General features: G+C 44.7%; 1 protein-coding gene across 9 annotated transcripts in view; it reads right to left on the bottom strand.

Moving 5' to 3' along the window:
* Positions 1-15,311, bottom strand: part of LOC119434441 (NACHT and WD repeat domain-containing protein 2) — a 118,624-nt gene that overhangs the window by 31,296 nt on the left and 72,017 nt on the right. For all 9 annotated transcript variants that reach the window (XR_007468243.1, XR_007468241.1, XR_007468247.1 and 6 more), the window contains exons 11-13: positions 11,367-11,551; positions 5,515-5,713; positions 525-709 (exon numbers count right to left, since the gene is read on the bottom strand). Coding sequence is in view for 4 of the 9 variants with exons in the window: in XM_049671956.1 (XP_049527913.1) it covers positions 525-709; positions 5,515-5,713; positions 11,367-11,551 (569 nt within the window). In the remaining 5 variants the exon portion in view is untranslated. The remainder of the gene's footprint in view (positions 1-524; positions 710-5,514; positions 5,714-11,366; positions 11,552-15,311) is intronic.

Raw genomic sequence — 15,311 nt, 5'->3', positions numbered from 1 at the left:
CACAGCATAATTCTAAAAAATGCACATTGCAAAATCCCACTGTGCCTTTGCCGGCCAACAGGCAAGCTGCGTAGAGATGTCTGCTACATAGTTAAATAATAGACATAGCAGATGAGTGTAAGTGTGTTTCCATAGTACTTATGCCCATCTACTGTGTCCTCCATTGTTTTGCTGCTTGCACAATTGCACCAAGTAGCACTACCAGTAGGTAAGAGTCACAAAAATTATGAAATGGGCTTGCACCTTTCCTGCACTTTTTGAAATAAACAGCAGACTGCAGCACCATTAGAACTCCAGCAAGTGGCACAGGCAGATCAAGCAAACCTTATGGAACCAAAGCTATCACTGCCCATACATTATAGCGTTATTTGACATTTGATACCTGCTAATAAGAACAAGGCAGGTATAATGCCTAACAGTCAACTTGCTATACCCTTGAGACATTAACAGCTGCAATGGAGAATAAAAATGCAGAGAAAAGGAACTTATGTAGTTTCACACTGCTGAAGACTAAGTGGCATTACCTTCTTGCTCCTGTAGCAAGGTCCCACACGAGGACAAAGCAATTGTCAAGCCCATTGACAACACAACCACCCTGTGAGGAAATGGCAATGCTGCAGCTGTTTCGTTCAGGCTTCCATTTCTTGAACAATGTCCCACTTTGCAGGTCATAGACAATGATGAAATTTGGTGCACTGTCACTCAGCTCCTGCAATGTACAGTACGCCCCACTGAAAATTTGACACGCATAAAGCATAAAAAACTGTAATTTGTTTTGGTTTTGCATAAAGCCCGGTCAGCAATGCATATGCAACTTTATGGTAACAGCGACATGAGCAACTAATAAAGTTTACCATAATGTTTAAATATTGTTATATTTGGCTACCACTATATTTATAGTGCCCTTGCATATGTTTTTGTACAATTTGACTGCAAAAAAAAAAAAAAAATCTATGGGGGCACCTAAGCAATTCTTATCACATGCGAATGCGAGAGCATTACTTGTTGCCGAATGTGTCACTGAGTTTAGTGTTGCGGCGAAATGATGCCAAGTTTGTTGCTGCTGTGTTGAATGTGCATCTTGACTGAAGTCTCCTACGACAAGCATGGATGTGCCACAGCATAGAGCCGAAGGCAGATTCCTGTACACGAATGCTGCCGCTTCCGTTTGAGACAGATTTCGTGCCACGTATATACGCACAACCACAAGTCCCGTTTCGACAAACTGCACAGCGCACATCTCTCCTTCTGCACTGAAGCAGTCTCCGAGCTGGACGGGTCGTAGTCGAAGTCCTGGCTTGGTGTATATGGCGACGCCAGCAGCAATGTTGTTGGGTGCTGAGCGGTGCACACGAACGAGTATCCCGTGATCTCTCTCGTCATCCGGCCTCATCCATGTCTCCGGCAGGCAAAGTATGTCGCCTCTGTTGATGTTCACATCGTGCGCCACATCGTCCATGTGTTTCGGTAGAGAACACACGTTGAGACATGTGACAAGGCATGAAGCCCGATCCGCCGTGAGCTTGCACTGCGCTCTGCGCCATCTAGGGAATCGCCCGCCAGGCAGAGTCCAACCATGTGCACAGCCTCGAAGAAATTCATCACTGTCGCCTGTTGCAACGGTGGCATGATGCAACGATGGCGCGGTGGTAACCGCGCTCGGCTACGAAGTGGTAGCAGTGGTGGTGGGGCAAAGAATCAAATCCTCACCATGGCCACCTTTTTTTTTTTTTTTTTAGTTCGATGAGATGACGTAATTTGTGTGCTGTTTTTCTGCCACGGCTTTCTGATGACGACAGGGTCACATAATGAGCCAAGTAATGCTCTTGCATTAATAACAACCAGTCGGCTAATTTATCATGACACTCAATGGTAAAAAACATTTTTCATTGGCGCTGACTATAAAAATGCAAGTAGTACATATTAAAATGATGTTTGAGAATACTATTATTTATTATGCTCATGTGGCGGGGTTTTAGGTGTTTGCATTAATATTTAATTTTAACATACTTGCATAAGTGCATATTTGCACATTATATGTTCCACTGCTTGGAAGACGCATTGAACAAGTTTACTGAATGTGACCTGTCACTCTGCTGACCTCTACTGAAACTGTGGAAATGCTGGTACCAACATCAACTAAACACGTTCAACTAAAATATATTGGTCGACTCCCATGCTGCCAATTATCTTTCAGAATGTAAAAATGGCAACAAAACATCAACAGAAATCAATGTAGCCTTGATGTAACAGCAAGTGCAACAAAAACAAGCATCAAACTGTGCTAGCCAACAAGTGTTGCTGTATCTAGTGGCCATATATTTTAGTGTGATAGCAGTTAAGAGCTTGAAACTGGGTTTGCTGCATCCATACTTTTGCCATTTCAATTACACCGTCATCGTCATGCTTCCACCGTTCTCCTGAGCTTCACATTTGCTATAGGGCAAAAAGCAAAAAATGTTGCCCATAAAGACACAGGAGAGTGATGGCAAATTAAGAGCTGCATGCTCTAACCGCCAGGCTGCAACACAACTTTCGCACTCACTAATTTGTGCGGAGTTTCATGTGTGATGCAGGCGCTGAGAGTGTTCGCATCTATGTATATACCGGGTGCGCGAGGCATTTGAGAAAACTATTCCTTATCACCATAGACACCAGCAGGCTCATCATATCTATCTAGGCGTGCGGCTTCTTGTTGGTTGACCCCTTATCATTCATACTGCGCAGTTTGTTCAGAGATGGAAGCGTACAGATTGACACAGGAAATGAAACTCCATACAGTCTTCGTCGCCCTGGCCGCACACCACAGCGACTTAAATTGCCACCTTTCTGAACGTAGCGAAGTCTTTCGTTTACAAGGTGCGGACAGAACCGATATCTTCTGGCGGTGACGTGGCATCTGTGGCAGAAAGAAAAAAGCACAGTCAGCAGTCAGACATCGTCAGAACCCCAGATTTTCTCCGGCGGCTGCAAGTCATCGTGAGTGATGTCAATGCGGGCCATTGCAAAGGAGCTCCAAGTCGCAGAGTTGACTGTCAGGTTCAATGTGCACGAGGACTTGAGGTACCATTCCTATGTCATTAAGAGGGGGCAAATCATGTGCAATAAAACTCGGGAGAATGTGCAATAAAACTCGGGAGAAAGTGAGCTGAAGAGACCTGAGGAGCCTGGAATGCTCTGCTTTTTTTTTCAGATGAAAAGAACTTTGACCAAGACCAAAAAGTTAACCGCCGTAACGACAGGTGGCTTTGCACAAGCACTGATGAGGTGCCTACAGTAATGTACACAAAATTTACGTCGTCTGTGATGGTGTTAGCCATCGTCAGCAACAAGGGTGACGTTATGTTGCCACACTTTTTTTGCAGAAGGGCTGCGCATTAATGCTGCCGCGTATGTGGAGGTGCTTGCCATCGTTGTAAAGGCCTGGATAGAGACTGTTTCGAAAGGAAGACCTTATGTCTTTCAGCAAGATTCGGCTCCTGTCCACACCGCCTGCGTCATCCAGGACTGGCTGGCTGACAACTTCTACGACCACATCACTCCCAACTTGTGGCCTCCAAGTACTCCAAATTTAAATCCGCTTGACTACTATGTCTGGGGCATCATTGAGAGAGAGGCCAACAAACAGCCACATAACACAAAAGACTCGCTGAAGGCTGCCATTGCTGACTCAATGGCCAACCTCTCTAAGGACCACCTGATCCGTACATGCAGCTGTTTCCGAAGCCGAATTGAATCGGTTATTGCTGCGGACGGCGGATTCATTGAGTAATTGTGTAAATAAGCCATAAGAGAAGTATTTCCCAAAGTTTGGTGAAAATATGTCGATTTTTGTTGCGGATATTCTTCTCTGCCTGAAGCCAACATTGTGTTCTCAAATACCTCGCGCACCCGGTATATCAGAGCCCACAGCAGGCAATATTGTAGCAGACGAAGATGACATGTGTATTGCAAATAAGAAGTTCTTGAGAAGATGATGGTGCCTGCTGTGACAGCCGGCTGCTGTCAAAATAAATATGAGTCCAGGGCTAAGGAATCGCAGAAAGTCAGACTTAAGGAATGTTTTTTTCGTCATTCTTTCTTTTTCTTATACATGAAATGTGATTACAGTAATACCGTATTTACTTGCATAATGAACGCACCCCCCCCACTTTTCTGATCAAGAAGTGTGTTTTTTCTTTTCCTCGCATAATGAACGCACCCCGTGAAGGAGGAGAGACACGGTACGATTCGGTGTCTGATATGGCGTCCAGCAGGTATGATTGTATCGGACGCCACATTGGATGCCGAATCATACCATGTGTCTCCTACTTTTATTGTGATAGCAATTATATGGACACTCCAGGTGCATTTTTGTCGTCGGCGCAGATGATCGTACCTCAATCTCCCGTGTTCGAAGGGAAGAAAGTGGGGAGGAAACGTGCCGTATTCCAGTCGCGCACATGATTCCAGGGTAGAGGGGAGGGAGGGGGGCGGCGCAGCAACTGCGCATTGCGCGGCCACACGTGCCTTATCTTGAAATCAATCTGCGTTGGGGGGCTGAGTCTAGGTGCGACAGCAGCCTATACCTTTGTGCGTGATGCATTCTCGCTGCTCAGTTTCCGCTGAAGCAATACAGAGAACAAAGGTCATTTTGCTCGCTGTTGCTGCTGTGCTTCCTCACGCCAAGATTTTGACAGCGTTCGTCTGCAGTCATCAAGTGTCATATGTTCATGTTTGCCAGTGCCCGCTGACACCATGTTTGTTAATTTACATAGTTAGCGAATGTTTTCAAGTTTATACGGCCAATAAAACTATTATCCCTACTTCGTGTAGCTGTCTATGATAGATGTCTATCACAATCGCCTTTCGGGCGAAACTACAACTTTTTTAAAAGGTGGCTGTGGAAAAAAAATAATGAACGCATAATGAACGCACTCCCCAAATTTGCACATATTTTTCGGCAAAAAAAAGTGGGTTCATTATGCAAGTAAACACTGTACATTCCACTTCATTTGGGTTGATAAAACACTGGCCAGAATTTCATAGTGGCAGAACAAAATTCAACACATGTAGTTGAATTATGTAGGAATTATAGCTTTTCACTAAGACTTTGACATTTGAAAGCACTGGATATAGTGGTCTTTAAGTCACTGTATACAGAGACGCATTCTACTCCATGAAAGGCACACGTCATAAACATAAAGAAAGCCACGCTTTAAAGTGGAATAGCGATAGCAGGAGGCAATGTGAGGGCTGTCAGCTTTCTTGTTGGCAACTGTGATAGGCCGCACTGTAGTCTGACTTCAGTACGTCCTCCAGTATACTATTAACATTGCTTAACATTAGTAAAAATTATTTTGACTTAGAACTGCCTGTGTTGAGCAGGCAAGCAATGACTACTCTTCTAGATTTATGGGCCATGTGATATTCCCATTGTCCTCACATGACTTCTTGCTTAAGAACTACTAAATGTGTATGAAAACATAATAACAATCATGGGTCACAAGGATGTGAAAAGACCTCTGTACTAACCCTGCAGACACAAACAACGTAGTGTCCATCACCACTTATGGCTGAAAGGCGGGTAATAAATTCATGGTGTGGAATACGAAGGTCATAGAGTAGTTTTCGATTGGCCAGGTCCCAAACAAGTAATGGGAATGGCTTTTGTGTCTCATCCCCACATACACATATCTTGCCATTGCCGCTGACCAGAAGACTGTTGAGAAACCTACAAGTGAGGGCAATTAAGAAAGGAAAGCACAAATTATCAACCACTAAAAAAAAAAAAAAAAAATACAGGAAGCAAAGGGACACCTTAATTGCACGAAAAAGGCAGTGTTAATGAATAGTTTAATCAGATGAGGTATATTCTAAAGAACGAATGGAAATTGATTGTCAACAAAAAATAGGTGTCCCATTTCCATGGTATATCTTTACTAATTTTTCTGCCCCTTTACTGGGCTATGATAATGACAGCTACTGGCAAATAAAATTAAGCAAATGAGTACTACCTTACAAAACACATACAAAGTACAGTCGAACCCACTTATAACGATACCGGGTTTAACAATATATAACAATGAGAAGCTGCTGCACCGTCAACATATGTATGTTTTCTATGGTGAAATAACCTGCTTACTACGATGCCCCCATGCCACATTATCGGTTATAATGATGAATTTTGGCTACTGCATGTCCTTACCGAAAGGGAATGGAATGCGAGCTCCTTTAGAAGAAAAAAAAATTTGAGCCATTGCACGCTGCCGCGCGCTGTTTTCCATACTTCTCTGCATCGCGAGCATCGCGCGCCTCTGTCCCGTTGCCCTTCCACCCCTCCGAACACGAATGGGCTGCGCCCATAGCTCTACACCGTGCAACATTACAAAACACGATTGCACCGTGCCAACTGCGCTGATAGCGCTGGGCTGGCGGAGCGGCGCAAATGTGCGACGCAATGTGGACGCTATCGCCAAACGAAGTGACGAAGTTCGCATCGCCATGGGCGTCTTGCGCTGGAGTTGGAGGTATAGTAGTGGCGCCTGGTGGCGGCGGGAAAAGTTATCTGGGTAGTACCAGCTTGGGTAGTATTGAGCTCTGGCTGTGGCGAAGCACGTTTCTAGTCCGAGTTTTACGTCGATTCGCACTTTTTTTCTGCCCTGTTGCGAGTGCGAAAAGGCTCGTCACTTCTCAGAGACCACTCTGACCACGCTGCGAGCTGGACGCAGCTTAGTTTAACGAAAACGGACTCTCCACATGCCGTGCGACGTAATGCTGGAAGCAGAAGGAATCGGTGACGCCGATCCGGAGAGACCGAGCTCAGCCCCTAAAAAGCGTCACCGTCGTTACTGCTGCGTCATGGGCTGCTACGAGCAAGAAGGCCTGAATCCCAACATAAGATTCTACCGTTTTCCTTCAAGGCCTCACGAAGCGGAGCGTCGGGCGCGCTGCATAACTTCACTACCCCACTACGAGCAGCACAGATTTGAGAGTTAAATGTGCTCATCCTTCACCTCAAGCCGGCACGATGAGGCAGCGCAGTAAGGCAGTATTGATTACAGCACATTGATGTTCAAGCGCTGTCATTAAAAGCTACATCAAGCGAGCAGCGCACGAGCTCGCGCTGCAGCGCGATTTGCACGTACGTTACTGCAAGCTCATATGCATTGCATCATTTATTTATCAGTTGCTAAAGGGACAGATGACCGCTACTACAGCGCAGGCATAACTAGTTGTCTAGCAGCATGCAGTCAACAAAGAGTGCAGGAGGCCTGCCGTTTCGCAGCATGCTGAAAGACCCCTGCCGTTGCGGCGCGCACCCATCGTGCGCTCAAATACTTCCGTACAAATGATGTCTGCTTATCGCTGCTGTGAATTCATTTATGGCAAGCATTTCCTCGCGTTTGTGCGCCTGAATCTAGCAGCGTGCAAACCTTACCTGAAGTTCAACTTCGTACGCTACTCACTTCAGATGCGATTGACACCGCGCTAAACCTTCGCCGCTTATTTCTTGAACGGCGTACACGTATTCGGCATTGCATAATTTCTTGCCTTTATGCAGCGTGCCACTCCTGAAAAAATCTTCGGCGCCCGATATTCGTTGCAGGCTGTGGTACAACACAACCGAAAGTGGTGGGTCCTTATTGTAAACGTGCTTACCGAAGCAGACGACCGAGCTTGGTACTACCCAGTTCAGGACAGAGGGCGCTCTTTAGCACCATTTTTGCAGCGCCCCCTAGTGACAGCAACGCCGGAATGCTTTGTGCGTATTTGTACCTTCAAAGCCTTTATTCTTGCGTTTACCACCGCGCAAAGCACCGCGTTGGCCGCGTGTCTTCATGACTGCGTAGTCACCATCCATGATCGCGTCGACAGTGGACGCGATTTCGTCCGCAGCGGTTGCGCCAAACAGTAGTTTCGTTTTGATTCGGTACACGCGTCGGCCGTGTGCCTTCATAACTCAGTAGTCACCATCCATGATCATGTCGATAGCGACCGCGGTTTCGTCCGCAGTTGCAGCAAACAGTAGTTTCGTTTTGACTCAGTGCGTGCATCGGCCGCGCGCCTTCAGAACCGCAAGGTCGCTGTCCATGATCGCGTCGACAACGACCGTGGCAAACAATAGTTTCGTTTTTACTCAGTACAAAGCTGTCGAGGATGATCGAAGAGCACCGTCTACATTGTGATGGGCGGCGACCTGGCGACACAGGCGAAAAAATTATCGGGACGTGCACGTGGTAGTGAAAAGCCTCTCTCGGAAGAAGACGCGCGCCGCCGCCACGCTGTGACAGAAGTCGCGAGGCCTTAGCCACTGCGAGCAGTAATCATCACGAGATTACGAGAATTGCAGCTTCTGCACTGCTTTTATGCAAAATAGAAACAGGATTCTGCTGATTCATTCAGTAAATAAAAGCGTGTTGACGTAGAAAGCATTTGTTTGTTATTTTCTTGATACCCTTGATAATTCGACATTCGGTTAATTTGGACATTTTTCCGGTCCCGTGAAATCCGAATTAACGAGGTTTTACTACAGCAGTGCTATCCTTGAACGCCGACAGTCGCGACTTGTTACTTGCGATCGGAGCGCGCAGGAAGCAGGGTTGAACAGTTAAACGAGTCAACACAATGGTGGAACGTGGTGGGTGGGGCACTGGCCTCCCCGCCATTGTAGTTTTTTCACAACAGCTCTGCCATTCCCATATCTTGTTTTTTTTCATGGAACCCAGTTATAACAATTATCGGTTATAACAATGGAATTTTCGTGGCACTTGAATATTGTTATAAGTGGGTTCGACTGTATAAGGTCTAAGTTGTTTGTACTCTTGCAGCACCAATTTCAGTACCATGAGCATGTTAAATAACCTGAGCCACCATGCCCGAGACAACACTGTTATATCGCCAAACAGTAAGCTGCACATGCTGCATGATTTGTGTAGGAGCAGTGTCTTGTCCACGGAAGTCTAGCTATTGCACAATTGTCTGAATGAATTGTTGACACATAGCCAACCTGCTTATACACAAAGATTCCTTCAATATACCAGCATGTTTGTATAGTCAAACCTATGTGCAAAGGCTTTTGCTAATTCTTCAATATATGTGGGTTCATTGAAGGGTGGGGAGGAAGGAACAGACGATGGCTCTAAGCATGTACTGTTGCAAGCAGTATATCTATAACTAATTGGTAGCCTTGGCTTTGGCCCGAGTTGATATGTTAGGTATTTGTGATCATCAACGGGCAAATTTAGGTGCTCTGCCTAAACCGTGTAATTTAACATTATGTTTTAAACAATTGTATTGCTACAGATCACAGTGGCATCACTCCACAAATTTTCTTTCGCCTCTGCCCATTCTACAAAGAATGGATGTGTGATGTCACTCGGAAGAGAGATCTGATCGGCTTCCCACGTGACATCATTTCGTATATCGGGTGTTTCAAATTAGGCTTTACGGAATTTTTAAAAATCGCCTGTGGCACATAGCATAATTCTTACCGTTGAGCTAGGTTATTTGATGAGGCGGACATTAGTAGCACGAGAAATCGAAACACATATTCAACTAATCAACAAAAATTCAGTAATTAATTTCTAAGTTAATACTTTATGACACATATTGCAATTTACGAATTGTAGCCGGTAAGCTTGTCCGGCGTATCCACTTCGAATGAATTTCCAGAATGACACCAGTTTGGAAATATGCGCCATCAAACTCGCCGTAAAATGCACTGTTGTTCCACTTACTTTTTTACCAAAATGCCGTTTTTACATTGAAGCACAAAAGTAACTGGAACGTCCATGTATTTCATCCCACACTTTGGAGAATAATATCTCGAAACTGGTGTCATCCTGGAAATTAATTGCAAGTGCATCGTCCTGCCAACTCACCGGCTACAATTAGTAAATTACAATATGTGTCGTAAACCAATTAACTAAGTTAATTAGTGAATTTTTGTTAATTAGTTGAATATGTGTTTCAATTTCTCGTGCTACTAATGTCCGCTTCATCGAATAAACCAGCTCAATGATAAGAATTATGCTACCTGCCACAGGCGATCTTTAAAAATTCCTTAAGGTTTAATTTTGAACACCCTGTATATTAAGCATGCAGCGACAATGAGCTTCTCTTTAATAGCCTATGTATACATATTAATTTGCGTACCTGCAGATATAAAAATGTAAATGCAATTAAATGAAAACACGAATCATCGGCTTCAGCTGTTGTCTGTACATGGGCATTTGTGTGCATGCATGAGTAAAGCAGTAGAGTAAATAATTTCTTCCCACAAAATCTGCACTCTGTGGTAGACTTGTGAGGCTGCATGGAGTAAGGGGAGGGGTGAGGAGGAATGTGACAAAGGTTAACAATAGTGTAGTGTTAACAACCGGCGGTGGAACGTGGAGGTGTAGCGGCAGAGGCATGAATGCTACCAGTGCTGGTATTCTCTTGTAAACCAGTGCTTGCTTTCTTGCACTGAAGGTGTGTGCAGAGAGGGAAGTGCAGCGACTGCACGCTGTAGAAGATGTGAGCACTGTAGATACACTTAGAGGCAACCATTGCCACAGTAATGAGAAAAACTCGTGTCAGAAAGAGACCTGGGAACAGACTTGGTTCAAATCAACCGGAAGTAGAGAACACTTGCGTCACTGCATGACATTGTATCCAAGGAGGGGGGGGGGGGGGACATAGCCATGCCCGCATGAAATACGAGTTGAGAGGGCGTGCTGCGGCTTGTGTGGACGACAATGTTTAACTAGTAGATATTTTAAAATGATGCGCTGACATAAAATTCTTGCAAGAAAACATTCCATTAAAGGCTATGTCCAGGCAGTCTTCTTAGGCAAGACAAAAATTGTTTCAGGGACCCCCTAAATGCAGAAAAAAAAAAGTGTTTTCCGCACATTACTTTAACATATGGATAGTGCAGATGCCTACAGCATGCTGAAAACTACTATTTGCAGCAACCCGGGTTACACTTTACACCTGCATAGGCTATAAAAATATTTAGAAGCAGAGAAGCCAAGAAAGGTTTCTGCGCACTTTTGTTCCCACTTCGTGCACTCCAGTTAAACTTCAACACCACACCAAAAAACTACATTTTTGCTGCATTGTCCTGCTTAAAATATACAAATAAGTCTTTCAGTATATACTGCCAGTAAAAATAATTGCACAATGGCTTAATGAAATGAAATATGTTTGTTTGGCATCAGTAGCCCACAATAACCCCTGCTAGGTCAACAAAAGCCATGATTAGCAAGCATTATTAGGCCTTATTTTCTGGTCACAACATGCTTTCCTTATTTCTTCAGTCCAAATACCATCAAAACATGCAAACTTTAACTGTTGTTTGCTAGCACTAAACGGGATCTATAAAATTTTCACAAGCTCACCTGTCCTCGCCCACCTTGAAGGTAGTCTCCAAGTCTCCACTGCTGAGGTTGAGCATATTTACGTACATACGATTCCTGGAGAGTGCCACCACATAGTCCTGGCTGTGCAAACCAAAGTATGCCATCTTCTGGTTCATAACCCCTTTCAATTTCACCAGGAGGCGTCCTTCATCTAGCGAATATACCTGTGAGAAATGGCAGTCCAAAGGAAAATGCATTCATTGTTACAAATGAACACACCTTTCAAAGAAGCGTAAACAAATTTCAACTTTCATTTTCTTTACTTGGATATATATGTTATCACTAATTTACCTGCACATAAAACAACATTTTATTGCATCCTATGATTTAATAAAAAAAATTAATTATGGGGTTTTACATGCCAAAACCATGATACGATTATGAAACATGCCGTAGTGGCAGACTCCATATCAATCTTGACCACCTGGGGTTCTTTAACGTGCACCCAATGCACAGCACACAGGTGTTATTGCATTTTGATGCCATCAAAATGCGACCGCGGCGGCTGGAATTTGATCCCGCGACTTCTTGTTTAGCAGCGCAATGGCCTAGCCACTATAAGCAATCATGGTGAGTCGCTATGATTTGTGCCTGCTGTGCATACACAGGTGTGTAAGGTACAGCCAGCAGCAATGTGAACAACTGAACGATCCCCTTGAAATGCACAGTGCACACAGCTGCCACCAGAAATGTGCCACAGAGAAAGAGAGAGAAAGGGTAGGGGATAAAAAGAAAGGAGGAAGGGCTTGTGATATAAGCAATATTTTATTTACTTCTATCTCCATTATTACCAAACTTCATTAAAAAAATTTGTGCAGTAGAATGCTTCTTGAACAGCACACTTTACAACTTTCAGTGTACTATAGCCAAAACTTCTGATGGGGCCTGGTAAGGGTACCTTTACAGGGACACTAAAGAGAAATGCTAATTTAAACTTATACTGATAAAGCATTCTTTGAAAACTATATTTTTGTTGATTTTGCAGTAATGGCTTGATTCTCAGTAAAAGAAAACGAAGGCCAAAGTTAAATTTTCTTTTTATTTCACAACATAACCCTAGTGCCACTATGTCACTGGGGTGTCACGGATTTCAAAGTAGTTTTTCCATATTTGGGCTCTTGTGGCACAGTAAAGGTTCTCAAAACATACGAAGCTCAGTATTTGCCTCTTTTAGAACACAATGCAGTCCATCTTTACTGATAAAAATTTAATTTAGCTGGGCCCAAACAGATGCAGTCGAAATCCATGATGTCACGGCAAGCTGGTATGGGAACTTCAAGGCGGTGTTGCCACTGGTCTTTCGTTCTTGCATCTTTTTTTGGCTTACGAAACCTCCTCTTGAGGTAAGACTTACTTTTTTGCTGTTAAAGAAGGGTAATTTAGCAATAGAGGAGAGGCTGGAAGACTGGGACGGTTGGAGGAGTGGGACAGTCAACATAATTTTGTTTTCATCTCATTCCAGTTTTCAATACTGTCTACAGGTGGCGTAAGTGTACTGGCACCTTCCAATATAATGACTAACTGGTACGGTGCTTTCACGTGCTATTACCAAAAAAAAAAAAAAAGTCATCTTTTCAGCTACAGCAAGTAAGCATTCACGAACCTGTTTTCTTGATTCTAAAGTTTGAGCAGCAGGCAAAACGCGGGAAACAAATAACATGAAAAATCTTTATTTCCAGAGCGTTTCATCCCACTACAGTTTTAAGCCTAATTTGCAAGTGATCAACGTGAAAAATGAATTTAGTCCGTGTAGCCCGCATTGGGAGGCGTGGGAAAGCTGAACAGACGAATGGGATAGTGTCCCATTCCTCTGTTCAGCTGTTCTACTCCCATCTCTGTTCAGCTGTTCCACTCCTGGGACACTCCTGCTAATAGACTGCTCTGTTGTTTCGTATGCTGATATTCTGAATTGAGGACTTTGGTGTAGGCTTTATTCAGAGTAGAAGTGTCAAGTTTTTCATGCTTTGCTCGTGGTGCGAAAAGTTACTTAGGCTGTATTCGCTGTTCAAACATTTTAAGGTAGCACGTTGGGAAAACAGTTAACACATAGCATTGTGCTGCTTACGAGTCTATTAGAAGTTATCAATCTGCCACCGTTTCACTTAACTTGCAGAAAATGCAAAGATTATGAAAAACACCCCAACAGGCCTCAAGCTTCAAATAGTGTGGAACTTGAAGCAGTTCAGCCAGTGTGTACAGAAAACAGAAGCATACGAGACATGGCACAAGCTCTGAAATTATCCAAATCCTCAATTGCTCAATATGTGAAGAAATACAGGTCAAGAGGAGAGAGCAGTGACGAAGTTTTTAGAATGAACCTAGTTTGCAGCATGGTATTCACAACAGAGAACAAAAACCAACTGAATGAGTACTTGTGGAAGGTGAGCAAGATGCACTATGGACTCGCATGCATGAAGTCCGTTCACTGGCGCCCGAGATGGAAAAGCACTAAGTCACAGATGTCTGCCATCATGGGAAAGTAACAAATCCGCTGGAAAGGAATGGTTCCTGGGCTTCATGGACCGGCACACGGAGCTCTTGCTTTGGTTCCCAGAAGCTACTAGTCTTGGATGAGCCACAAGCTTCAACAAGATCAATATAAATGCTTTCCTCTCAAACCTCAAAAGCGTTTACGATTGCTTTCAGTTCACCCCTGGACGCATCTATAATTGTGATGAGACTGGAGTCACCAGGGTACAGAGTCCACCCAAGATTCTCGCACCTCGTGGGGAAAAGCAAGTCGGTCAAGTAACATTGGCGGAGCAAGGTGAACTCATCATGGTTTTTTGCATCATGAACGCCATTGGAAATACCGTACCTCCAATATTAATCTTATCAAGGGTCAGATATAGTATAGACCACTTTATAACGTAACCACTTATAGTGCAGGACCGGATATAGTACGATCTTTTCAGACTCCCATTAATTTTCCGATAGCACTCCATATATACTCATACCGCTTACAGTGCAGCCGCGTGAGACGAAATACCGGTTATAATGCAGCTTCCGCAGGAAAATCTCGCCGACAAGGGTGGTAGTGAGCACGCTTCTCAACGAGGTGCACCCACGGATGGGAGAGGAGATCAACGAGGGTGATGCGGAGGAGTAGCATGAGACATGGCGATAAAATCGCGCCGTATGCGCGAGTGAAAGCGCTTGGGGGACGCGCGCCTTCACGGAGAGCGAACGCACAGCGGAGAGCAAACGCGACTTCCATCGTGCGAAAGGCCGTGGGGGTAAGGGAGGGAGGGAGGGGGGGGCAACGCTGTGCTGCGGCACCAAATGCGTATCTTGCAACCGGGCGCAAGGGGAACTGGAGATGCAATCTCCCACGTGAAAGGAGCAAAGCGAGAAGGCAGCACGGGAGGGAGGGAGGGAGGCGGCTTGTACTCTGCCAACAAATGCGTTCGCGCCTGAGCCGGCTGTCGGTGTTCTCGCGCGCACCGCACCGTAACTTGAAGGCGATCTCCACACGGCTCTGACCTTTGTATGCGTTGTGCTTACGCCGCTCAGTTTCCGTTGAAGCGATAGACCGCACGAAACATTGCTCGCTGCGGCGGCCGCGTTTCCCCACGCCCGCGTTTTGACAGTGGTTGTCTGCGGTCATCAAGTCTATTCATGTTTGCTTGTGCGCGTTGACACCACGCTTGTTAATTCACTTAGTAAGCGAATGTGTCAAGTTTATGCAGCCGATAAAACTACTATCACTACTCCTTATAGCTCTCTACTAATTTGCTATCGCAACTGATGCTTCGCCTTTCAGGCGAAACTGAGACATTAAAAAAAAATTATTACTTTGTCTGCTTCATGCGAAGATCGTAGGTAGGTACTTGGACATTATCCTTTCAACACTCGTAAATTTAAAAGGATGCAAAACTCCCAGTCGCATGCTCCGATTCTCGGATACGCGCGGTCTACATGTTT

Source organism: Dermacentor silvarum, chromosome 1 (genome assembly GCF_013339745.2).
Source record: "Dermacentor silvarum isolate Dsil-2018 chromosome 1, BIME_Dsil_1.4, whole genome shotgun sequence".
NCBI lineage: Eukaryota > Metazoa > Arthropoda > Arachnida > Ixodida > Ixodidae > Dermacentor > Dermacentor silvarum.
This window is presented reverse-complemented; position numbering and strand designations above follow the sequence as displayed.